Source organism: Hyperoodon ampullatus (assembly GCF_949752795.1).
Source record: "Hyperoodon ampullatus genome assembly, chromosome: 6".
Taxonomy (NCBI): domain Eukaryota; kingdom Metazoa; phylum Chordata; class Mammalia; order Artiodactyla; family Ziphiidae; genus Hyperoodon; species Hyperoodon ampullatus.
In genome coordinates this window covers 46478080-46503110 of record NC_136919.1, presented here as the reverse complement: position 1 = coordinate 46503110, position 25031 = coordinate 46478080, and the positions used below count along the sequence as shown (strand labels likewise).

The 25031-nt window shown below is 48.5% G+C and overlaps 1 protein-coding gene across 2 annotated transcripts in view; it reads right to left on the bottom strand.

Annotated features, from left to right (window-relative positions):
* The window catches only part of B4GALT1 (beta-1,4-galactosyltransferase 1), a gene marked incomplete at its 5' end in the record, with an annotated part of 44076 nt that overhangs the window by 2995 nt on the left and 16050 nt on the right, over positions 1–25031 (bottom strand). For both annotated transcript variants that reach the window (XM_079707088.1, XM_079707089.1), the window contains 2 exons: positions 2350–2537; positions 16179–16414. In XM_079707088.1, the coding sequence (XP_079563214.1) occupies positions 2350–2537; positions 16179–16414 (424 nt within the window). The remainder of the gene's footprint in view (positions 1–2349; positions 2538–16178; positions 16415–25031) is intronic.

Below are 25031 nucleotides of genomic sequence, written 5' to 3'. Positions count from 1 at the left end.
AGCTTGCTCAAAATATAAACACTTCTAAAGTTATTTTTATTCTCTGGAACTTTTAAATTAGGGATTTATGCGGGTTCTCCTTGTTTGTTTTGTTTTCAGATCAGACTCAAGATTATCTTAGAGAAGACACAGATACCAAAAAGTAGAATCTTGCTCTTTCTAAGAACATTGTGTTGCCCCTGTGGTTATCTAGAAAATCAGTCTGTGACGAGAACATAAGCCCAGTTCTGTTGCACCACTCAGGAACCTGCTTCCCATGTGTCTTGCTTGCTCCTGCACAGGAAATCCTTGTCCAGAAGGTCCTAGAAACTGCAACTGCTTTAGAGTCTCCTGTGTCCACCCTGCCAACCCCGCCTTTCCACCCCCAGCCCATCTACAGTCTAGCTTTCATTCTTCCAGAGATATACTAGCTTCAACACTTCAACGCCCAACAGTCAAGACAGCATTTCTGAAAATTTGCTAAAATAAAATTTTCTTGGAAAATTCTACCATATCCTGACTTAGCAAAATGTATAACGGTGAATCTATTTTGACACATTTTCAAGGAGTAGGGCATCTGGGCTCTCATCCTTCCAAACCTTTTTGTATTTCAATATTTTAGTGGTTATGAATTGTGGACTCCTGAGGGACTCAGAGGAAGAACTGACGAGAAATGTTAAGAATCTGGACATGCCTAGAGGCCAAGCAAAGGCCTTCCTGTGGGTCTTTTAAAGCTTGTGGTTTTGTGACAACCCTGTGTGCAGCTCCAAACCACACTTGGGCTCTTTCTGTAATCCAAAGAGACCAAAACCCATCACACAAATGAAGGAAAACTCTAACTCAGACTTTGAGGGGGAAGTCAGCCAAACCATAGAGAACATATGAAAAAAAGATGCAATTATTATTTTCAAATACATTCCGGAATTCTGACTGCAAGCATACACAAGCAAATCCCTGGGGGCCTGCTTTAATGAATCAAAAATAATCTACTTGTAACTAGGTGTCATCATTTAAGTGCCAAGTCATCCCCCTTTGGCATACTGCACATTACAGTCTGCACTTGTAATGTGAGGGTTTGAACCAGAGGTAGCCAGGCCATTAAGGCTTCTTCATAATCAGTGTTCTTATAGAAATGGACTCTTAGCCACTTCAAGGGGGAAGTATATTCTAGTTTGACAAGATTTGGTTTTGTTGTCTCTGCTGCTTTCTCTTACCTACCTGCGCCATCTCCCAAGCCTAACTAGTTCTAGGCAAAACAAACACGGTGCTGTGGTAAAGAATTAGGTAAGCACCACCACGCTTCAAGGGAGGAACTCAGAGGAGCTGGTGTATCTCAAAGGGAAGAAGATACACAAACAGGAAGGGAGAGGGGGAAGATAGGAGGGTGCAGAGTGCCGTTTACAGTCAAATTTCCCCCCTTTAAGACAGTAAGTTTATGGTCTGAATGTCTTTAATTTGGGGGAAGGACTTCAGAGCATCCCTACATTCATCTCACAGCCCTCATGCTCCCAGCAAGGGAGGACAGAAAGAAATGATGAGAATAAATGAGTCTGAAAGAAGTTGTTGTATCTAAACCAAGGCATTGCTGGGCGGCAGAGGCCCGCCACACTGCGGCAGTCAGCCGAGGCCAGGGATGCCTAGCACACGGGTACCCGCAGCGCAGCTTCCCAGAGCTCCCATGTTGACTCAGAAGAGGGAGGGAGACCTCAGGGGTCCCAACTGATAGGCAACTTAAAACAATTTTATGTTGATACAAACGTGGCTAAATTACGGAACAAAACGCAAATTTCTTTTTTAAGATTAAAAAAAAAAAAAGGACTATCAGGCTATTTTCCACCTGTGACAATGTGCTTTAGATAACACTGCTGCTCCTGGGGACAGGCTTCAGCCGGCTTCCTCACAAGAGGCATTTTGGTGGAGAAGTTTGAGCCCCAGTGTTTGAGCAGAAGCCTGTGCTTTGCAGGGACACAGAACCATGTTCCTTCTTAAAGTGCCAAGGAACATCTACTGAAGTGTCCAAGCCCAAGAATTTACTGGGGGAAGATGATTCCAATTTGTTTCCCAAACTGTGTCGGGAAGGGGAGAGAAGAAAGTGAGGTAATACAGCTGCTCTTTGGAGCCTAAAGACGAACACCATCCCAAATATAAAAACTCTTCTTGCCTGGATATGCAGAGGTATAGGTGTTTCTGGACTCCATTTTCCTCCTTAAATAATAACTGACTATGGGCTTAAAAAGCACCCAGTTCTCAGAGGAGGCATTCTCCTCCAGAGCCTAAGAGGCACTCCTCCTGGGCTGGAGGAATTGTGTTCCCTAGTTGTCACATAAGAGACAAATATGTTTTCTGCAGATTCCGGTGAACAGCTCTTACCTAAATCCAAACTTATCCATTGCTACAGAAATGTGCCGTGGCTGTGAAAAACACCTGTAGGTGTTATGGTCGTTCATCGGAATGAGGTCCACGTCACTAAACACAAAGCAGTTGTAGTCATAGTCCTTCAAGGCCTCTTTAAAGCCAACGTTGAGGAGCTTCGCACGGTTGAACATGGATTCTCCAGCCTGGTGCAGAAACAAAAAAAGTGATATCAGATGCTGTAAGGCCTTTGAGCAGAACACTCATGGGGACTGGTGACTTGTCCACTCCACGTGGTCATTAGACCATTCTTGGGCCTCACGTTCTGCCCTCGCTTTACAACTCAATACCGAATGACATTCCCTGAATCAGCAATCCCACTTCTGGGAGTTACCCTGTAGGACTTGCAAGTGTGCAAATGACAGGTGAACATGTTCACTCTGTTCATCACACGTTCACCAACACAAAAGATGGCAAAGCAATGACGTAGGCATGACCAGGAAACTGCTTAAATAAACCATGGTACAGCCATACAGTGGAATAGAGCTGTTTACAAAAAATAAGGAGGCTCTAAAAGGAAATGATCATCAAGATGGCATTGTTACGTGAAAGGCATTTAAAGGTACATGTCATTTATTCATATAGTATATATAAGCTAATTGTGGGTCACTCAGGTAACTGGTGACCATGGGACTTTTTCACTTCTACCTGCTTTGTGTGGTTGACTATGGTTTGATCACATCGTGTGCCTTCCAGGTGTCTGTCACAAAACTAGGTGCCAGAGAAATACGGCAAACCCAAATCAAGCTCTGCCCTCACGGTGCTCAAAGTGTAGGGTGGGGAGCAGTGTGATCCTCGGCATGGTAGACACAGTGTGTATGAGCGAGGAGGACACCTGCTTCAGGATGCCAACCATCAGGTCCCCCAGAATCAAGTGTGTTGGTGCAAAGGTGCTTCACATTTTATTTACTTCTCTTGTTTATTTCCAGTCTCCCCCCACTAGAACATAAGGTCAACGAAGGCTGGAATTTTTTACTTTTTATTCACCCACTGCCTAGAATACTGCCTGGCATATAATAAGATCTCAGTAAATAACCACTGGATGGATGGATGGATGGATGGATGGATGGATGGATGAGTAGACCAAAGATGGACTTCAACATACAATGGCAGATGGCAATCTTTTTGGGAGACTCCGACCTAAGGGGCCCCTCAGGGTCACCACCATGGGTCTGTGTTCTTACCAATCACCAATTCCCATGACCCCAGGTTAGTAAAGATAGTAACAGTGTCGACACAGCCACCCTTACACTTAGTTCACAAGCCCTTCCATACCCATGCTCTCATCCTGGCCAGAATTCTCCCAACGTTGCCATGAAGAAACTAAGGCCACATAAATGACACAGCTGGTGCTGGAGCCCAACACCCTGGAATCCTCACTGAGTGCTCTTTCCCAATATCTCTTGGGATCAACAAGATCAGGGCCCTCTACTTTGGGGAAAAAATGTGCCCCAGAAGGGCCTGCAGTAGCTATACAGTCTCAAAGGTAGAATGCTGAATATCCTCTCTCCAGGACTCCACCAGGCTGCCTGTGTGAGTACAGAGAGCACAGACGGTGCCACAGCCCCGTCTCAGGAGGGTGACTCAGGGAAACAAACCACTTGAGAAAGACAAGTACCAGAAAGTCAGAAAAAGCAGCCCAGAAGAGTAAGTGAAACATCTTACACGAGAGCTCCTTTCTTCAGTCTGTGACAAAGCTTTCTCACCATGCGTGGTAAAGGAAGAAGGCTGTGCCCTGTGGCACTCAGGGTGTTCTTTGGCTGCCTCACCAGTTAAGAATCATTTAGAATTCTGCCTTCAGCTAATTCTGTGTAAGTCATGAGGTCAAAAAAAACAGCCAAAGTTTAGGAAGTGCATATGAAGAATATGAAGTTGTTGGAATTATTACAATAACACATTGCTAATATTCTCTGGGGGATATGATACACCAGGCACAGGTAAGTACTTTTCAAGCATGGTGCATCATTTAATCATCTCAACAATCTTGGAACAACCTTCATCCCAAATCAGATTAACTTCATTCCTCCCACACCCTTCTACCTCCCAGTGATGGGAGAGAGACCTGTACCATCTTCCTCCTCCAGCCCCATAAAGACCCTAAAAGAGATAGCTTTCTCTAACATTGTGAAATAAAGTTCAGCCCCATTGAACATTTTCCCAACAAGTGAAAAGGCAATGTTCCAACAAAGCCTTTTCCCAGCTGTGTAGTAGGCCTCCAAGGGTGGCTGCCCAATGCTCCCTTCTCTTGGTCCACTCCCCAATAACAGGAGCAGGGTGTTGGTGGCCACGTCTGAACCGCAGGACCTGGTCTACTGGCCACGACTGTTTGATCTAAGCAGATGCCTGATTGAGACTACACCAAGCATTCTCCTCTCTCAGGAACTAGAAATATGGAACTATGAGTGGGCACCTCTGGTGCCAAGCCCCAAGACCAGTGAAAGCCTGGAGGAGAAACCCGAGGAGCAGACCTGTTCTACCCCTTTCCATGTGTGTGGCGTAACAGCTCCTTCAACTCAATAAGGTGCTGCAGTGTCTGGCCCACACTTAACAACTAGTGAGGCAGTTTTCCAAAATACCCAAAACTATACATCACTCCTCCCATCCTCCCTCTCAGCCTAGCCTCACCTGTGTGATTCTGGGAGCTGGAAAGGGCAGGGTACACTTTTGCAGGTGTACCTACCAGGGCCCCTAGGAACACCAGAGCAGCAGAATGGTAGATGAGGAAAGCCTGTGTGTGTGTGTGTGTGTGTGTGTGTGTGTGTGTATGTGTGTGTGTATTTCTCTTCCTCCCCTGGGATTATAGAAAAGTCAGTTCTAGGCTTCTTTGGATGAAATGGTACAACACCTTGGGTAACTTTCTGGATAAGAAAGGCCCTGGGCAGTCTGCCAATCACCACGATTAACAGGAGGTCCTCGTTCCTCTCCAGGGAATGGGAAGACACCCAGCTCTCATCCCTGCCCCTCTTCATCAGGCACATTCATCCAGTGCATCCACTACTTTATTCACTCAGGGAAACACTGGTCAAGCACCTACTGTCTGGCAAAGCCAAATACACAATTGTGACAGACACATGCACTTTTACCCCAGGAATGCCAGCTTCTTCACTTATTAGCTATGTGACTTTGGGCAAATCACAGCACTAGGCCTCCATTTCCTCATTTGGGCACAGGGATGAAAACAGATGAGTTGTGTTCAAAGGGACAATGCATGAAAAGGCTTTAGCACACTGTCTGGCAATGAACGAATGGCAGCTACTCTCATTATCACAGGAGTAGGTTTTCCCATCCATCTTGAACAGTCAGACCTTTTCAGATCCAACCTGGAGACTCCTCCTTCTCTCATGTTTGTATGTGTCCCTCCTAATCAGCTTCAAGATTCCTCCCAAATCCTGCTTCTCTGATGGAGGAAGGGGTTTTTAAAAAGGATTAAGGCTCAAGTGAGTTAGCCTGTGGCTCATATGATCAGGACCTCTATAGCAGCAGGAAAAAGTCAGAGAGACCTTGAGAGATGTGTGATAAGCTTGGGAAGTCATACTCAGCATAGAGAAGTTGGTGCACTGGGAGCAGGTGTCCCTCTGAAAGGCCAAGCTTTTTAAGTGCAGGCTTCATCTTACACTGATAGACAAGAGTTAGTTATACTTATCCATTCCTTCTAGGGCAACTGGCCCCGCTTAACAGAGGGAGAGAACAGGGAGAAAGAAGAAAGGCCAAAAAACAATATGACATTCCCACAGCTGGACAGGGCAACTATCTCACTGACCAAAGCTCGCAGAAAAGCCTGTAAACTGTTTATGACGGGGCATACAATCCTGACAGTCAAGCAAAGCCAACAGCGATCAATCCAGAGAGGACAGAAGCCCGGGCCTGGACAGGCGTGCTGGCCTGGTGTAGAGGGAAGAGACGTGAGGTGGGAAGCCTGGCAGAGTCTACACCCTTAAGACACTTCACGCAGCAAACCCAGTGCCCTTCTGGCAGATCTGGGCGGCAGGGACAAATGTTTTAAAAAGCATCAGATGGGGTTTCCCTGGTGGCACAGTGGTTAAGAATTTACTGCCTGCCAATGTAGGGGACAGGGGTTCGAGCCCTGGTCCAGGAAGATCCACATGCCATGGAGCAACGAAGCCCGTGCGTCACAACTACTGAGCCTGTGCTCTGGAGCCCATGAGCCACAACAACTGAAGCCCACGCGTTTAGAGCCCGTGCTCCACAACAAGGGAAGCCACCACAATGAGAAGCCCATGCACCGCAACGAAGAGTAGCCCCCGCTCGCCGCAACTAGAGAAAGCCCGCATGCAGCAACGAAGACCCAACGAAGCCATAAATAAATAAATAAATAAATAAATAAATAAATTTATTTTTTAAAAAAAGCATCAGATGGCTCTCCAGGGCATTAAAACCTTTTTCTAGAGCGCTCATTTATACTAAACATACGGGAAGGCAAGTAGTATGTCCACTGAAAACAGAATCCTCCTGGTGGGAATAGAAAATGGTGCCGCCATCTTGGAAAACAGTCTGGAGTTCCTCAGATGGATAAACAGAGTCACCATATGATCCAGCAATTCTACTCCCAGGTATATACCCAAGAGAAATGAAAACACATCCACAAAAAAATTTTAAACACCATACTAAGTGAAAGAAACCAGTCACAAAGGATCACATATAAGATTACATTTATATGAAATGTCCACAATAGGCAAATCCATAGAGACAGAATGTAGATTAGTGGCTACTAGGGCTGGAAGGAATGGAGGAATTGGTAGCTAAGAAGTACAGGGTGTTTTGTTTTGTTTTTTTTTTTGGCTTAATGAAAATGTTCTAAAACTGATTGTGGTGACAGATGCACAACTCTGAGTATACTAAAAAGCCACTGAATTATATACTTTAAATAGGTAAATTGTATGGTATGTGATTATATCTCAATTAAGTGATTATCAAATAAGAAAGAAAAGAAAAGCCAGCTCCAGAGACAGGAGAGGATCAGAAGGTCCTGTTTCTCCCTCCTTCTCATATATCATTCTTGTCCTTTATTGGGTGTCTAGTCCATGCTTAGCAGTAGGGATACAGAAAAAGAAAAGACACAAGCCTTGCTTTTGAGGAGTTCCAAGTTAAACAGGCAATTGTTATGGGGCGATGAGCTCTTTAGGGTGGACAGTTACCCGGGAGGGAAGAGAAGGAGCTCTGGAGCCCACATATGGAGAAGTGGAGGTGGAAACACAAACCCAGTTCTAGAAAATCAGAGAAGGCCTCAAAGAAGTTAGCCAAGTTTAGTTGGAAGGCATGAGAAGAATCTTCCTAGAAGAGCGAGCAGCATTTGTAAAGGCTGTGAGGAAAAGAGAGCATTCAAGGAACTACAAGAAATACAGACTGGGAGAGCCAGAATAAGACATGAAGGTGGACGTGGACCAAAACATGGTGGGGGAGAGGGAGGCTGGGAACTCTGCTAAAATACTCAAGGTTTCATCTTTTATTCAGGAGCCCTTGAGGTTTTAAACAAGAATTATGCTTTGTGCGTCAAGGAGGGATTTGTGCCCTACTCCCCAAATGAGGGCAGCAAGATCAGTTTGGAAGCTGTTGCATGATTCATGTGAGAGACATCGGAGACGAGGCAATGGCATTGGGCAAGCAGAGAATGCCTCCCCGGAAGGGCTAAGGCAAGGATTCCACTTCCCCATTTCATGCCTCACCTGCTCCCTCGGCCTGTGAACTGCACCTGCAAGCAGCCTTTGTGGGGCTTTCAGGAAAGGTACCAGAATCTGGTCTAATCCCCAGGCAAATCCTGTGGTTAAGGCAAGAGCAGCCTTTCCCTGATTGCAACAGGGGACACATGACCAACTACAGAAAACCACAGCCCCAACTGTCCAAGTTCTAACAGTCTCTAGAAGATCCACCAAACCACCCTGGCTTCCCTGGATGTCAGGCCCCAGTGTGTACACCAGCACACATATCCCCCGACCATGATGGCTTGGGGGCTGACTATACCTGGCCCCTCCTCCACCAAGAGACACAGCAGCAGTGAGGTTGGAAACATCAACCGGAAGCCCAGAGTCTCAAAGAATCAGAATTTCTATGTGATGGGAGAGACAATTTTGCTTCTGTACACATGCCCTGCCCATCACAAAGCCACCCCCGCAATACCGACAGTAACCCACAGGCTCTCAAGCCCACAGATCCAGAGGCAGGTCTGCAGGCAGTGCAAATGTTTGCAGAAATACCCTCTTTCCTACTTTTCTGTGCCCACTCAGACACCAAAAGGAAAGACCTAGGCCGAATGGGTGGTAGGAAAGCAGACGAAGCTCTGGCTGGGCAGCCCTGCGGCAGGACTGACCTGCAGGCCTTGGGATGGTAGACAGGCTGGCTGAGAGGTGATCTCCAGAGAATTACTGGGATTATACAATTGCTGAGTTTGTGGAGGGCAAATATCCACTCACCCATGATTTCACAACAGTTGGGTCTCTGGCTTTGAACCATAATAATATGGTAGCCCTGACCTTGGACAGGGCCCTCAGTAAAACCTGATCTGAGACTTAATCTCTTCTCCCAGCAAGTGAAGGAAACGGGCCCTTTCAGGTTCAGGGTGCTGAGGGGGTGGTTCTCTATTTGCCAAAGTAATTAGTCACAAGAGTGAGCACATCCTTGGCCACTCCTGGACTAGAACACAGGTCAGAGCCATAAGGTACCTTCAGAGAGAACTGAGCTAATAGAACAGCTTAGCAGGGATTCTGGGCAAGGTAAACACAGAGAACAGTTTTTAAACCCCAGCTCAACAGCAGCCACAGCAGGATGCCTGCCTCTCTCCCAGGCCCCAAGGTACTGAGACGATATTTTCTGCAGAAAAACACTTAGAAAATAAAGGCTTCTTTTTCAGAAAGCAATTTGGCCACTTATGTTACAAACCAGAAAAATGTTTAAACCATTTCTGAACCCATAGTCTCGTATCTGAAATCTAGCCTGGGGAAATGAATCTAAATGTGGAAGAAGCAAACACAGAATAAGCTGCAGACTGAAAGATGTTCATTACAGTATTATTTACACTAGTGAGAAAGTGGAAATTATCTAAATGTCTTCTAATATAGGAATGTCTGTGTTAATTACGGTAGCACTACATGTTCAACTACTATGAAGGCATGGAAAGTGATGATTATGAAGACTATGAAATAACATGGGAAGATGCTGATGATATAGAATTTAAGAAAAAAAGCAAGATACAAAAGTATGTACACATACAGTATGAGCACAACTGTGGCTTGATTTTAAGGCAAAGTCTCTTCGACCTCTGCACAACAGGCTGGCTCCCACCAGCCTCAGCATTTCTGAGTGAGCCCACAGAGGCCGTGGCCTTGCCCGGGAGACCCCAGGGCTCGAGACGGCACACTCTCAGGATTATTTACACAGCTTCCCCCTGACCAGCAGGGCCTGGGCTCTGGGTTGGATTTGGGGGCACGTGGACATTACCAGGGTGGCAGCAGTGGTGGCAGCAGCAGCAGCAGTCACAGCAGTAGTTAGGTCGGCATTCCTCTCTTTCTTTCTCTCTCTAGGAGGTGAAGGGCACAGAAGAGGAAGTAGGTGGAGAGCAAGAAGCAGATCACAGAGAGGAGGTCCTCCTTCAGCTTGCTTTGCTACAAACAGGATTAACAAATAAAAGCAAAAGGCCCCCACTAGAAGGAAAAAAAAAGAAAAAGAACAAAGAGACAAAGATGGCTGCAAGGGAGAGATGTAAGGCGGAGAGGCAAATGTCCAGGCTGTGACCACCCTTGTTCCAGGGCAAAGGCAAATTCCTAATAAGCTGTCATTCCCTGTCACAAAGTCAACGGTGAACAGAGAAAATGACATTTCCCAGAACAATGCCCAGGGAGGCAATTCCCCAGCTCTGCGAGTACCTGTAAGTGCTTCTACACATTCCCCAGGAGACTGGAGCGAGCCACACGACAGAGAGAGGGGAAAACACACAGTAAAGGAAATGACCAATCACTGGGGCAGCACGCAAGCAGTGGTAGGGTACAGATATCCGCAGCAGGGGGTGCTACAGAACAGGACTGGCCTCACCCCTTCCGAGCCCCACTCCTGCACACATCAATCTGGGTGCTGCCAGCTCGGGCAGGAAATGGAAGGCAGGGCGGGGTGATGGTAAATAGACACAATCAAGATGAAACCAAACCAGGGGGGCCTCAGGACCAGGCAGCTGTCCTTACGGGCCTGCTTCACTCTTATTTGTCTTGGCCTCATTTAGGAACCAGCTGCCTGGCCCAGTGACAGAGGGTAAGCTGCTGAGGGGTGGTGACAGATGCTCTCACTCACTGAGCGTGCAAAGGGTGGTCTCCAAACCTGCCCACACTTGGTCTCAGACAAGCAGCCTAGAATCACCTCACGACTGTGCACAGATGAAAAGGAAGAGGGAAAAAATTCCAAAGGTAGACGGAGACTCCTCAGGTGCGAGCTGGGGCCCCCTTTCAGGTCAGGTTTTACCTGTAAGCATGACAATTGCGCAAGCCTTCCAGAAGGTTCTGAGGCTGCTACTCCAAAGCTGCTGCCCCCCTCTCGTGACCCAGTGGCACTCATGGGGGCGTTGCCAAGTGGATGTGGAGCTGTTCCCCAGTAAGGGGAATACACGTGGCAAGGTGAGGCATTACTTAGGCCTCAGGTGATTTCTGTCCAAATCTTAGCTCTGCCACCCAGCCGTCACGGGACCCCCAGCAAGCTGCTCACCTCCGGAAGCCTTCCCTCAGCAGGGATGGTGGGGGTAGCCATTGCCTCACTGAGGGGCTGTTAGGGTCAAAATTCAAAGTGAGACCGTGAAAGAGGTTCAGTCCCAAAGACCATAAAGTTTTATGACCATCAAACACCACAGGGCTTAGAGTAGGTTCTCTGCATTTTTCCTGAAAAGGGAGGTCACCCCTGGTCCACCAGGGACAGGAAGCTTTGGGGAGAGGCTTGGGGGAGGGAGCGGAGGGAGAAGGCTGTCCAGGTTCCCAAGGGTCATGACCTGGCCTGGAGGGGGAAGGAGGCTTGACTTCTAAGAGACACAGACCTCTCCAGAGAACCCAGAGCAAAGGGTCCTGAGAGCAGGTGTAGGTGAAAGGGCAGGAGCCATAGGAAGCAACTCCGTGCTCCAAACACTGACCCTGCGGTGGACCGTGCACGGAGCTGCGTGGTCAGGGAGACGAGCAAGACAGACCTGAGGGTCTAGGGGCCGCTGGGCGGGGAGAGCACGCACACAGGGAATCATCCCTCCACTCTCCCCGCCTCACTAGAAAGCACAATGTGGCCTGGGACAGCTCGGATGGAGAAGTTGGCTCCACTCCAGGCTTTCACAGAGCTAATAAGGCTGGGGAGGGCCTCTCATAGTGGCCAGAAAGAGAGCAACCAGGGGAGGGAAGGGGAGGCATGCAGGGGGAAGGTGGACGGTGCAGCATAAGCAAAGGTGCAGGAGGGCAGCTGGGCGTGTCTCGGGGATGGTGGCGAGTCCAGCGTGGCTGTGGCCTAAAGGTGTGAAGGAGGCCTGAGAGGAGGTGGCCGGAGGTCGGTCAGGGTGGGCTGCAGAGGGCCTCCCTCAGATGCCAAGCTCAGGCCTTCAGGCCCTTTAGACCCTCGCCTGTGGACGGCAGGGACATACTGAAGACTTTAGAGAGGGCATGACACAGCCAGAACTAGAAAAATTGTAGGCAGCTGAGTGAGATCAGAGGCACCAGGGGATATACAAACAGAATCAGAGAGACAGATCCTGGGCACTGCTTCTGGGGCAAAGGGCTGCCATGGTTATTACGAGCCCACCTGGCCAGCTGGGCCTGCATTCCTCACCTGTTTGTTAATTCCCATGGCGGCTAATCCCACAAACATCCTGTATTTCTTATTTAGGGCTAGTGCTGCCAGGGTGACAACCTGCCTTCCCCTTACCTTTGGTGGTTTTATGGTTTCCTTTCCCAATTAAAGTATGAAGAAGTGTAGTGTGCACCCCACCTCCCATCTGCTATGACCTCTTGATGTCCTCCTCCGCACCAAGGTCCCAGTGTTGGACCTTGGGCAGGACACCTGTGCCTCAGAGAAGCACCCTTGGCTCCGAGAGGCTGGACCTGTCAGAACCCTAAAGGGATGTTCAGATGCCAGCTGGCTAGGGCAGGAAGAGAGCTGGACACTGAGAACCAACAGCAATGCTGCTGCTTCTCCAGGTTTACTCAACCGGTAAAGCATACCACCCACCTCTACCACGCTTATTGTGAGATGGAAGTTATTACGGTGATTGGAGGGGACTAAACCAAACGAAAGTGGTTAATAGCTTAGTATGGACAGGGTAGGAGCCACAAAAGCCCAGGAAAGCTCACCCCTGTGTGTGGAGCTTGAGACACAACCCTTCTCTGAAGAAGCTGGTGGGCTTGCCGTGGTCCCTAAGTCCACTATCTGACCCCACGGAGGCCACACAAGTGGGAGGGAGGGTCTCAACGCTGGTATTGAGTGGGGGTGAAGCAGGAGGCGGGGAGAGAGCAGTAAAGAGTTTATCACCACAGTCCTGGGCAGAGAAAATAGGCAGGAAGAAGGGGACGGGATGGGGCGGGGAGGAGAAGGAACTCAAATCAGCTAATGTTTACCAAGGGTTCACTGTGTGCCAGGTGCGTCACAGCCCTGCATGCTAAGGACTAAAACCTTGCCCTCCCACTACTGAGGAAACCGAGGTGTGAAGGACTCAAGCTCAAGGTCACTGAGCTGGCAAGTAGCAGAGCCGGAACCCAGGCAGCCTGAGCCTGGTGCTCACTCCCAGCCCTGGACACCCAGCTTTGAGAAGGAGGGACTAAATGGCCTTGAGGAGGGAGTTAGTGCTGATGCACTGAGAGGGCACTAGGAGACGGGGAGTGGGCTCTGATCTGCAGCCCTACTGTGGCTTATGTGGCTTCCTACCCGTCACTTCCCCTCTCTGAGCCTCAGTTTCCTCACCTGCAAAATAGAACAGTTTTCACACTATCTGGCCTTAGGGGTACACATGAATCCCAGCAAAGACTGAAGGGGAAGTCAGGGGACAGAGATGGGGACATGGCCCCCACTTCAAGTAGAATAGCACCATTGTGACCCACTGTGGATGGGGGCTGTGGAGGATTTTAAAGTGGCAGGAAGAGGTTTTGTTCTTAAAAACCTGTCTGAGAACCCCTGGACTAGATGTCTCAGGGGCCCCTCCTATTTTAAGCACTTTCTCATCTTAAATGGGGTATGTGTTGGGGGTGGTGGTAAATGAAGCATCAAAATGACAGCAGGGTGTCTGAGACAGGAAGACACTGAGAAGCCTATTTGCTCAACAAATGGTACACAAAGCCCAAGCCAGATGCTATGAACTCCCTTTCTCTTACTATAACAGTAAAACAGAGAACACAGGAAGGTCCTAATTTGTAGACGGGGCACGCTCCAAACGTTTCCCCTCCCACCTCTTTCTTTTCAAGGCTTAGGTTTCCTATCATCATTTTATTATGGGTTCTTTATAGATACCATACAAGATATTCTTCACTGGAAAGGTAGAGCAGACTTCAAGTTTCTTTATGACTTGGTTACCTGAAAGTCAGATCATATTTTCCCAAAGAAATAATCAGGGCAGAGCTGGAGCAGAAGAAATTAGATTAACTGGGGGAGAGGGAGATAGAGAGGAAATTATTCACCAAAGGTGAAAAGTTAACCCTTGGAAGAGAAGGAAAAGATGAAGAAGCAAAAAGACACGAACTGGGGCAGGGGTAGGGGGGATGGGGTGGGGGAGAGACGATGATACTGACAAGACTAGAGGAAAAAAAGACGTAAATGTTACAACGCTTGGTGTCAGTTTATTTCTCTTGTAAAAATAAAATACAGTGTGTGTGTGAAAAAAAATAATAATAAAGTTAGATGTTGACAAAACTAAACTGTTTTGTTAGGGATGCATGCAGGTTAAAGGAAATGATTGTGAAGAAATGAGGATGGTGTTTAACCGGGAAGAGGGAAGGAACTTGTGATGAGAAAAGGAGATGGGAGGTTTCTGAGATTCTGACAAGTATCAATACTTTCAGATTTGAGTAGTGGTTATGTAAGTATTCTCTTTTTATTTGTCACATTTACAGTTTTGTTCTGTGCACTTCTCAGTAGGCATATCGTATTTTACAATTAAAAACCTGCATAAAGAAGAAAAAAAAAGACGTAAATGTTTGAAAAATGAAAAATAAAATACTTCCGATGCTGAGATACACGTGGGAAAAGATAGGAATTGGGGGTGTTTCTCAGTATCCTAGGGAAAGTAAGGAGGTGGGAGGGGAGGAGGTGTTAATGTAGGCCTGCTTTCCCCAACGTTCAATTCACGGAACACTCTTCGTTTGAGATGGTTCTTGGGAAACGGCTCTCCAGTCAGATGAGCTCAGGAAACACTATGTGCAGAGTCCTTCTGGAGGCTGTAATGTACACCAGTACACTGAAGGTTCTGCAGGAATGAAACCTGCTTCATGTTGTTCAGTCCAGCATTCCTCAGATGCATTTGGCCTCAGATCTCCATTTCGGAAAGCACACTTTGGGAGAAGCCCCATCTTAGGCAGTGTCCGGTGTCAGCCGGCACAGCAGGGCCACTGGTCCAAGCTGGCTTGCTTAGTTGTTCTGCCAGCTTGGACTGGGGTGGGCAGGAGGAAAGAGCTGGTATAGGACGTTTGGAAATCTGTTATTGGAAACGTGGGGAATATCTATATAAACACGTCGTAGGAATTTAAGATAGTGGCTAAATTTCACTGGTCCAATATCTGTTTTGACTTTATAATTGAAGGGAAATCTCACATTCACCTAAAATACCAGCTTTCTATACATTCGCCTTCTCCCCCCGGGTGCCCACACCAAGTCTTCCTTGACCACAGTCACCTAAATTCAAAAACTTGGCATCATCACTAACTATCTTTTACACTCTTTACCCAAGTATATATTTTAATCTAGTTTATATGCCATCCAGACCACAGCTGTCTCTCCTCTGCTCAGGCAGATTTGTGGGAGGCCACCAGATGCCTTGATGAATAAGATCTGACACGGTGTCTACAGTGTATCATTCATCTACTGGTAAAACAACTGTCAAAGAGGGAAAGGAGATGCAGCTGGCGTGGCCTGTTCCTCGTAATCTCTGCTGGCCCCTGGTGCTGGTGGCTTCCTCTTCCAGGCGCTCACTGCCATTGCTTTAATAACGGGCTCCTGAATCTTGCCATGGTCAACACGTGCTCACTGGCATCAGACAAGTGTTCCTTGATGGCAGGGTTTTTCTTAAGCAAGTCTTCTGGTCCAAGGAAGGCCCACCAAGTCCCTCAACTTTGATAGAAGCTGTCAACTGCTAGTAATCTTACTATTCAAGCTAACTTACTACAAGCAGACCCAGAGTTTATCTTGAAATGAAATGGACACTGGACCTTTTAGAAATGGAAATGCATCCTGTCTCTTCAGATGAATTTCAAGGGAATTTGGTATATAGATAAGTTAGATGTGTTATTCCAGCTGGGAGATTATAGTCTAAAGATAGGAATTTAGGTATTCAGGATAAACTTGAAATACCAAAGTTATACTCTTGGGGAAAAAAAAAAAACACAAAACAACACTGCATGGCATTTAGCTCATTTGCACCAAGATAAGGAGGGGGGTGGTGGTGGTAGTGGAGTTGCAAAATGCCAGATGTCTAAAAAATCACTTCCATTCCTTCACCCCTCATTACTCACATATTTGAGTACACAAGCACGTGCATGCGCGCACACACACACACACGCACGCACATGCACACACGTGTACGCTCCTTCCCTCCCTCCCTCCATCTTCCCAGACCTCACCTGGTTGATAACATAGATGCCATAGTCCAACTGCTGACGCTGTAGGATTGGGTGCAAATAATACAGCCAGTACTTGAGGTGTTCCTGCCGGTTGCGGAACGGAATGATGATGGCCACCTTGTGAGGAGAGATGCAGTCCTTGGGGGTATAGCGACCACCCACCTTCACCTTCGGGTTCTGTTCCTCCACAAGCTTCAGGTCCACAGGTATGTTAAACTCAATCAGCATGGGGCCGACTAGAGAGGTGGAGGGAAGGAGAAGATATCAGGCCACAGGACTCTGCAGGTGGCCAGGCCGCTACCGCTGGAAGCATCTCCTCCTGGGAGGCAGTGTGGCTGTGGAAAAGGCACTCAGGCCCAGCACTGGGTACCATGTCCAGAACTAGCGTGACTGACCATCCCAGGAAACCCTTCAGCATCAGGCAAAACTCAGACAGCTGGTCACCCTCTGAAGCACTTCACCTTCCTAGGACCCACTCCTCTCAGACTCTATGTTGCTCAACTGAAAAATGGAAATGGAGTAATTCCTGCTCAGACTTCCTGACAAGCTGTAGTAAGGATCAGAGAGCACGGCTGAGAAAGCACTTTGTCAGAAATCCTGAGGTTGAAACTCTGCCACCTCCCAGCTGTGTGGCCTTGGACAAATGACTTACATCATCTCTCTGAACCTAACCTAGTCAGGGAAAAGTGTGCATGTGTGTTGGGGAGGCCCCTGTGGAGGAAATGAGCCTGAAATTACAAGGCAGCAGAGAGTGGCATGAGTGACCCATGTCTCAGGAACGGAAGTGATGCACAGATGAAACAAACTCGACGGGGAGGGACTGGAGGAACTAAGGGGAAGCAGAGAGAAGAAACAGCCAGAACAAACATCAAAGAAGAGTGCTTAGAATAAGCAGGGGATGAAGAAGGGAGGAAAAGTCAGGGGCAACTCCAAAGTTTCTGGCCTAGAAGAACATGGCTCGAAATGAGAGAACTAAGTTAGTAAGAGAGCTCTGGGCTCAGAAGACAAATTGATGAGACGTGGATGGCGGCTTGTGAGGTAGTGGTAGGTTAGGAGTAGAAGAAAAGGCAAGGGTGAAGATCCAGATACAGGCATGAAAGTCCCCGTCTCCTAAATAGAAACAGGTGGAGCTGAGAGAGGACCTCACTCCTCCAAGTCTGACGACCACCCCTGCCACAGCACACATGGGGAGGGCAGGAGAAAGATGACTAGCCCAGGGACACACAGGGAATTGGGAACAGAGTCAACACTTGAACCCAGGTCCCCAGTATTCCCTGTAGGCCAGACTTTCTCAAAGTGGGTTCCAGGAAACACTAGTCCCAGTGAGATGCTCAATGGAAGAACACGTCCCCTGGTCAAATAAGTTTGGGAACGCTGCATACTAACTCTTGCTTCTGGAAAGTCATAATGCATACCAAAAGCTCTGAGAAGCTGTGCAGTCAAGAAGTTCACTTTATCTATCCCACCACTTCCTAAACTTATTTGGCCATAGAATCATTTTATCAGGGAACATACTTTAGGAACCGTTACTCTAGCATAACCAGCTTTACCTATGGAGTAAACTATCCACAGGAACAAAGGAAGGAACCTAAACACTACAGAACAGAAGCCAGACCCAGGCCACAAACTCAGAGCAAGTTCACCTGAAACATGCTGGTGAGAACCACCCAGGGTCCAGTGTGCAGCCCTCTGTCGCCCTGTTTGTTTGTCAATAGTATGTAGCTCTCCAAGCACCTCTTGTCTTCAGGGATCACTCACCCTCCTGAAATGAGGCAGCTCAAGAAAAGGAAGCTGTGACTCTCGCTCTCCTTGCCTGTCAGCAGGTATGGACCTGCATCTCCTCCTCCTCTCCCCTCTCCTGGATCCCCAGGACTCCTCACACCTTCCCTCCCTCTGATGCTGACCCAGTTCTATCATCACAGCACCCACTCACATAAGTTCATTTTCTTCTGAGACACAGCTCTGATCCTATCACTTTCCTGCTAAAACCCTCTGATGGCTCTAAGGCTATAGCCTTGGACAAGGTAGGGCTAAGCCTCTTAGCTTGGCAACAAGGCCCTTCAGTCTCAGCTCTACTCTCCTTCTCGTTCCTATAAACTGTGCCTATGCCCACACTTTTCCCTTTGCCAGAAATGCTCTTCCCTCTTTCCTCTAACGTCATTGAGAGACTAGGATCTTAAAATCGAAGGCCCAGTCTGGCCTTGTCCTTTTGCTCTCCTCATTCCCACAGAGCTCAGACGGCAGACCCCGTGCGGCAGGAAGGGGGTCTTCAGGGATCAAAAGCCCTAGTCTCTGCCTGGCCGTGCACCTCGGTCTCTGGAGGAACAGAGGCCTCACAGATCAGTCCCTGACATGACTGCCTGCTGACCCAGCTCCAACCTCCCAGGGTGCCCTCAGGTGAGTAGGTACTATGTCCCAGAACCAAGTAAGGGGTCTGCCTGGCCATTGTCTCTACAGAAAAATGTGAGGAGTGTGAACACATTCTATCATCAGAATCATGTGAAGTAATCAGTAAAAATATGGAATCTCAGGCCTCTCCCCTAGAGAACCTGACTCGGTAGATCTTGGGAAGGACCCACGTAAATAACAAGGAGCCCAAGGGATTCTTATTGGGCAAGATGGGCAGAGGGGAGCCGGACTGCCCATCTTCACAAGGCTTGGGTCTTTCATGGAGGGAGCCCTTTCCCACAGGGTCCAGCAGGCCTGGGTTGCTCTAGTCCCCAAGCCTGGGCAAAGCCTTCTGGGAGACCCTGCTGCACAGGGCACTTGTGAAAAACATGAAAAGAAGATCTGTCATTGGGCTCTTCTCACTTCAGAAGGCCCCACGACATCTGCACCCCATCCCCAGCCTGCCCCACCTTTGGTTCTGAAGATGCTGCTAAACATAACTCCATTTTGGGGAACCCAAGAGGCATCTGGACTGTCACCCTACCAAACTTCTCACAACTTCTGAAACCAGCCCAGAGAACAGGAATTCACACTTGGTCTGCCCACCCTCCCTGGAGCAGACACCTGCAGGCTAGAAGCGTCTTAATTTCGCCCCTTCAGCAGTTCCAGAAAGATGGTCCTGAGGTAGAGTTTCCTGGTCAGGAGAAAGGCTGCCTGGGTCCTAGTTCAGCTCTATAAAGTGACTTGTTGGATGATCTTTGGGCGACTACCAGCCACTCTCAGGATACTGGCTTCCACTTGCAAACTGCAGGGATTGGAACTCACATGAACACTTATTTAACCTCACCACCACCGCCACCACCTATGGCCAATCCCCTTCTGCTCCAGAGTTCCTTCAGCAACTGATAACACTGTCTACCCAACTATGGGAGCTGATAACCTGGGTGGTCCATCTTCCATCCCCCTCCTCTTCCTTCAGCCCCCGCATAGGGGTTAACAGCATGTGACCGTCCATCCACGGGAGCCTACTCAACCATCAAGCCAGAGTCTTTTCTGAAGAGTTTGTTTAACGTAAACGTTTTCTGTGGTGTGTCAAGGCCACTTTCAATTCATTTCAATCAATACTTTCTGGACACCTACTGTGTGCCAGGTGGTGTGCCAGGTCAGGGAGGTGGGAGGTGATGGGATGGACAGCACAGTTCCTGACTTCAAGGAGCCCCCTGCTGAGCGTGGCAGGACCCACGTGAAAACCACCCTGGTTCAAGGCTGTCCGAGGGACTTGCTGCCCCAGTGGCTCCACGCAGAGCTTGATCACTGAACAGCCTCTTTCTCACTCCCCTACTCCTCCCTGTGCCCTCTCACAACCCTGCCCTGTCTCCCACACATCTAGGGCACCCTGACCCCCATCTTGTCCTTCTTGCCCAATCTGGCAATTCTTTTCACTGCCTTCTCTCCTTGAAGCTGCCACCGCTCTGAGAACCCCCCCAATTCACACCCCTGAGATGGGTCGGTGCTTGGCAGCTGTGGTGGCCCCAGACCCGGGGCTGAATGCTTTCCTGGGGCCGGCGCTAGCCGGGAGGCCTCCCTGCATGCCTGGCACACCTCCTGCCATGAGGCAGGGGACGTCCTTCGTGGCACACCTGGCTTTGCCCTAATTAGAAAGTCCAAAGAGCTCAGACTCCAAGAGGGCAGTGACCAGCTCTGCCTAGAACCACACAGACCTGCCAGCAGGTCTCAGAGCCACCGCGGGGGCCTCGGGAGAGGCGTGGGGGAGGAAGCAGAGGGCTGAGGCTTCCTGATGGTCCTCGGGCCGAGCCAAGGCCCCCTTGCTGTGCAGCGCGTGGCGCGTGCTATCACAAGCCCTCGGCCCTGCTGGGCCAGCTTGTGTGTTTTCTTGGCTCCAAGAGCTGGGAAGCAGGGTTACGTAAGCAGATGAGCAGATGTGAGCCTGTCCTCGGCTCCCCCCACTAAAGGCCTGCCACGTGGGCCTCTCAGCTGGGAGTCTAGGTCACAGCCTTGCATGTAAGTCGCTCAATAACTTCAATGTGTGAACTCAACTCAGACAGATTCCACTGCTCCCTCGCCCAGCATGGCAAACCCAACACACATATGCCCCTCCATCAAAAGTCCTGTGAATCCAGAGCCAGCCCAGCACAGACTCCCTGCCTCACTTCCATGCTGGCTGAACCACTCGTTCATTCCTCTAGTCTCAGCCAGAGGCTGGAACATCTAGCCACTGCTTCCCAACTGACCAGCCAATGGGTCAAGACAGTCCCTGGCCTATTGTGGAGTGGTGACAATGTTTCATGAGCCTGAGACAAAATGGTCAAAGATAATGTAAGTGGTCCTTCATTAAGCTCAATGTAATCAATATATCAGAATGCCCATTCTTCCAAGATGAAGTGCTTCTTACTCTTTAAATGTTAAAATCCCCTTTCTTTTATGAAATGATCACAGTGGATTTTGATGCTGGATTTATCTTTTTTAATTCAATTTTTTAAAAAAACCCTTACTTGCAGCCATGGGTCAGGTCTCCAAGTTTTAAAAAACTTTTTTTCTTGAGCAATGAAATTCACTGATCTGGGAACTAGACAACGCCCAGAGCTTTGTGGTTCAACAAGCTGAGATGTTGAAATCTCTTCCTTGGTCAAGCCTCAGACCTAACAGTATGGCATAGCCCCCCTTCAAGCCATCCCTCCCACTGCCCACCCCTCAGCCCCACTACAGTGTTGTTCCTCAGGCTCTTGTGGGTGAGCCGTTTTTCTCTGTACCAGTCTTCCAACGGCCAGATGTATGCTGGAAGCCAAGCCAGGCACTACTAAATCCCCAGGCTTGGGAATGACAGTTGTCTGCAGTGGTCCCACCAACTCATGATGCCCCTTGTAACCCCTTACACTAAAAATGAGAAGCACCATCTACTGCATGGGGCTCATCCCAAATCTTCTCCCCAGTCCTTCAGGGAAGAGAAGCTCTCCAGAATTCTCCAAGGACTTCCTTATCACCAATCCAACAGCTGCCTGGCCTCAGCTCAAACATCACCTCCCCTAGGAAGCCTTCTCAGACCACTCAAGGTTGGTTCTTACTTTTCCTCCGCCTTCTTTAAACACTCATAGCACCACATCCATTCAACCATGCACCTGGTTAGCACACACCACGTGCCAGTTGGTGCCAGGCATGCAGCAGTGGGGTTGGGTTAAGAAGAGGTGTTTGCTCTTGGCAGGGGGGAGACCAGCAAAACAAACAATGATGGTGAGGGTGACTGGTGAGAACAGCTGAAATGGCACAAAGGAAGGGGAGTCAACTCCGGGGCCAGGGAACAGAGTCAAGAAAAGCTTTGCAGAGAAGCAGCTGACTCCACTGGGCCCCTCAGCTCCTCTCTGGGAGAAGAGATGTGAGTGTCCACTTGGCTGCCATGGACACGGAGTACGCCAACAAATCTGAGCTGAGTGAACGGTGCACAGCTATTCTCCCTGCCACCAACACAAGCAACCAAGAGGATTTCAATAAACCTCGAGAAAACCTGATGGAGGAGCACAGGACAGAGAGCCACCAGATGGGACTGCTCAAGGCTCACGTTAACCATGTCTTATTGGGTTTTAAAATCTAAATCACAAAGGCTTCAAAAGTACTGGAAATGATTTATTTCTTAAACCAGATGTTCAGGGTATTTTTCTTTATACCTTTCGGTATATCTTTAAAATTGGACAATAAATATTTAAAAATATAACCCAAGGACAACAATTGTGACCCCTCCTTCATCCCTTTCTCAATAAAGAAGTGCCTTCCAAAATAAAGACTTCAAAACATACAACTCCGTGACCAGAAAACAGGAATAATCTATTCCAAAGGCTGACTTGATATGTCTTGGGTACAGTGCGTGCAGAGTACAATTTCAACACCCACTGTTCTTTCTGCCAACTCACCATCCAAGCCACTGTTAGACCCTGAGGGGAAAAACTTTTTCAACAGGAAGCAGAGCACATTTGTGGTCTCAGAACCCTGCATTTGGGGGCACAGAGAAAAACAAAGTATTTGCTCAAAAAATAAAAGAGCCTGCCAGAGGAAGGCTGCAGAGCAGAGCCCAGGTGGCCAAGGGGAAGCTGGACCAATCAGGCATAGTGGGGCCAGCTGCTCCTCTGTCCATCTCTGTGCTGAGGCACGGCCCTGCCATGTGCCTGGACTGCCCCACTGTGTAGGTCTTCCAAAATATGACCTGCAAGTGACCCGGCGAGGAATGAACCTCAGGGGAACTGCCTTTTCTTGTGCACTGCTCTCGCTCCCATTAAATTCTCACCCAGCCTTCAAACAAGGGCCAAGCACCCTCACTCGCTTTATTGCATTTGCTTTCAAGATACTGTTGAGGTTTCCACCTATTGCAGAGGTTCTCAAATTGTGGAGTACACAAAGAATTATCTGGGGAAGCGTGTAAAACTGCAGGTTCTTGGATCCTCCTCCCCAGAGCTTTTGATGTGCTAAGTCTGGGGCTGGGGTCCCGGACTCTGCCTTTTTACAAGTACTCTATGTAGCTTTAATGCAGGTCCCTAGAGTATATTTTGAGAAACGCTGGTTTACAGGCTCACCTGTTCACCACCACCTCCCTCCCACCCCCATGAAGCTCTTTAAGAGTGAGGTACCAAGAAAAACAACTTACTGTGTATGGCTGCTCTCTGACGATGTTTCACTTTTGGCTTTTGCAAAGGGACAGATGTAATAGCTATTCTGGGCTGCAGCGCTTGAATAATCTACATTTTAACTCTTCCCGAATCTTAACTTTTTAAGCCACATTTTCTCTTTCTCTTGTTTTAATTTATTTATGTTGACCCTTTTTATGGTGTGTATTCTTATAAGTTACCTCAAAAACCTTTGTGAAGTAGGTAAGGGAACAGTCCTTCAAAGTTCAAAGTTTGAACTTCAAAGCTTTCCCCAACTCCCTCAGGCCAACTGGTCCCTTCTCCAGATGCCTACAAACACCCTTTACGTACCAACATCACAACCTTCACAAGCACGCATCCAAGCCGCCCCCCAGGGGGAGGGTGCCAGTCTACCTCCCTGCTTCTTCCAGCAGACCCTCGTCTCCTTGAGGGCAGGAGTTGTACACCATTCCTTTTTGTACTTCGGACAGTTTCTGGCACAACAGGCTGCACAAATGTGTGGTGACCCCACAGCACTTATTCAACTACGAGGTAAGAACGTGAACTAGCAGAATAGGGAACCATCTTGCCTACGTGATGCTTGAGAATCTAGATTGCTGTCCTAAGTACACTACTACACCCAAGGTGACCAAGGGCAAGAACACTCTCCTTTCCGGGCTCCAAAGATGCCTTTGGTTTCCAGGTATAGCACCTGATTCATGATCTACAGGCACATCCCCTGCCCTCAATTTTAAGTAAGTTTCCTCCAGATTCTAGACCTATAATTTGAGACTGTGTGGCAGTGGACAGCCTAACCTCCTAATGAAAATGTTGCTATTTCCTCACCTAAACTTCACACGGCCACAGCAAACAGGCATTTCACCAAATACCACTTGTTCCTTGAGAGAATAACCCCAAATCTCCAAGTCTAATATGGGTCATTAAGATCACCAGAAAAGCCTTGGGTGGTCACTCAGTCCAGGATCCTGTTAGCAAGGGTACCAAGGCCTAAACCTAAGGGAGCAAAGTCAAGGTCAGATTCCATCACCTCGAAGGGTCAGGATCCACCCTGAAACAGACCCGTGGATAATCCTGGCAGACCAGGGCTGGAGGGACCTCGAGAATTATATTTCAGCCCCAGCGTTACACATAAGGGAAACTGAAGGCCAGAGAGACTAACAGGCTTCCTCAAGGACACTCTTGGATTTGCAAAAAAGCCGTCCTTATCTTTTCCTTATTAATCCTTTAGGGTTCTGATGTTCATGGATGCATCTACACAGCAGACAACAGATGACAGCTCACGTGCCCCTCTACTCTCCCTCCACTGCGCCCATGGGGATTCTGTCTCAGAATCCTAGGGTTCAGAATCCGTGGGGATTCCAGTAAGCCACCAACTGATCCAAGGAGCCTAAAAGTGAACCTGATGTGACATCACTGATCTAAACCCTTCTCAAGTGCATTTCTATACATACATGGTCATGGCTCAGAATTCAAGGGGGCAGTAGAAACAAGGATAGAGCGCTGGGAAACCCAGGGAGACCCCAGAACTCGGGGCATAACAGTACATGTCTGTCCTGGGGTGATCCAAGGTTTCCACCAGCAGTGGAACCACAGAGATGCAAGGCCTGAGGTCAAGAAGCAGTGCCCAGGGATCAAGGCTTTTAAAGCCCAGTAAACAGGGGAAAAACTGTTTGTCCTCTGGGGAAAAACTGTCCCAGGAGGAATTTCTGCTTTGTTTGGTTCCGGCCCAAACGCAGATTTCCTCCTCACCCAGCACTTCTCCTGACTGGCTGCCCTCCCTCCACTGGAATTTGTGAAAACTGCGCCTACCCAC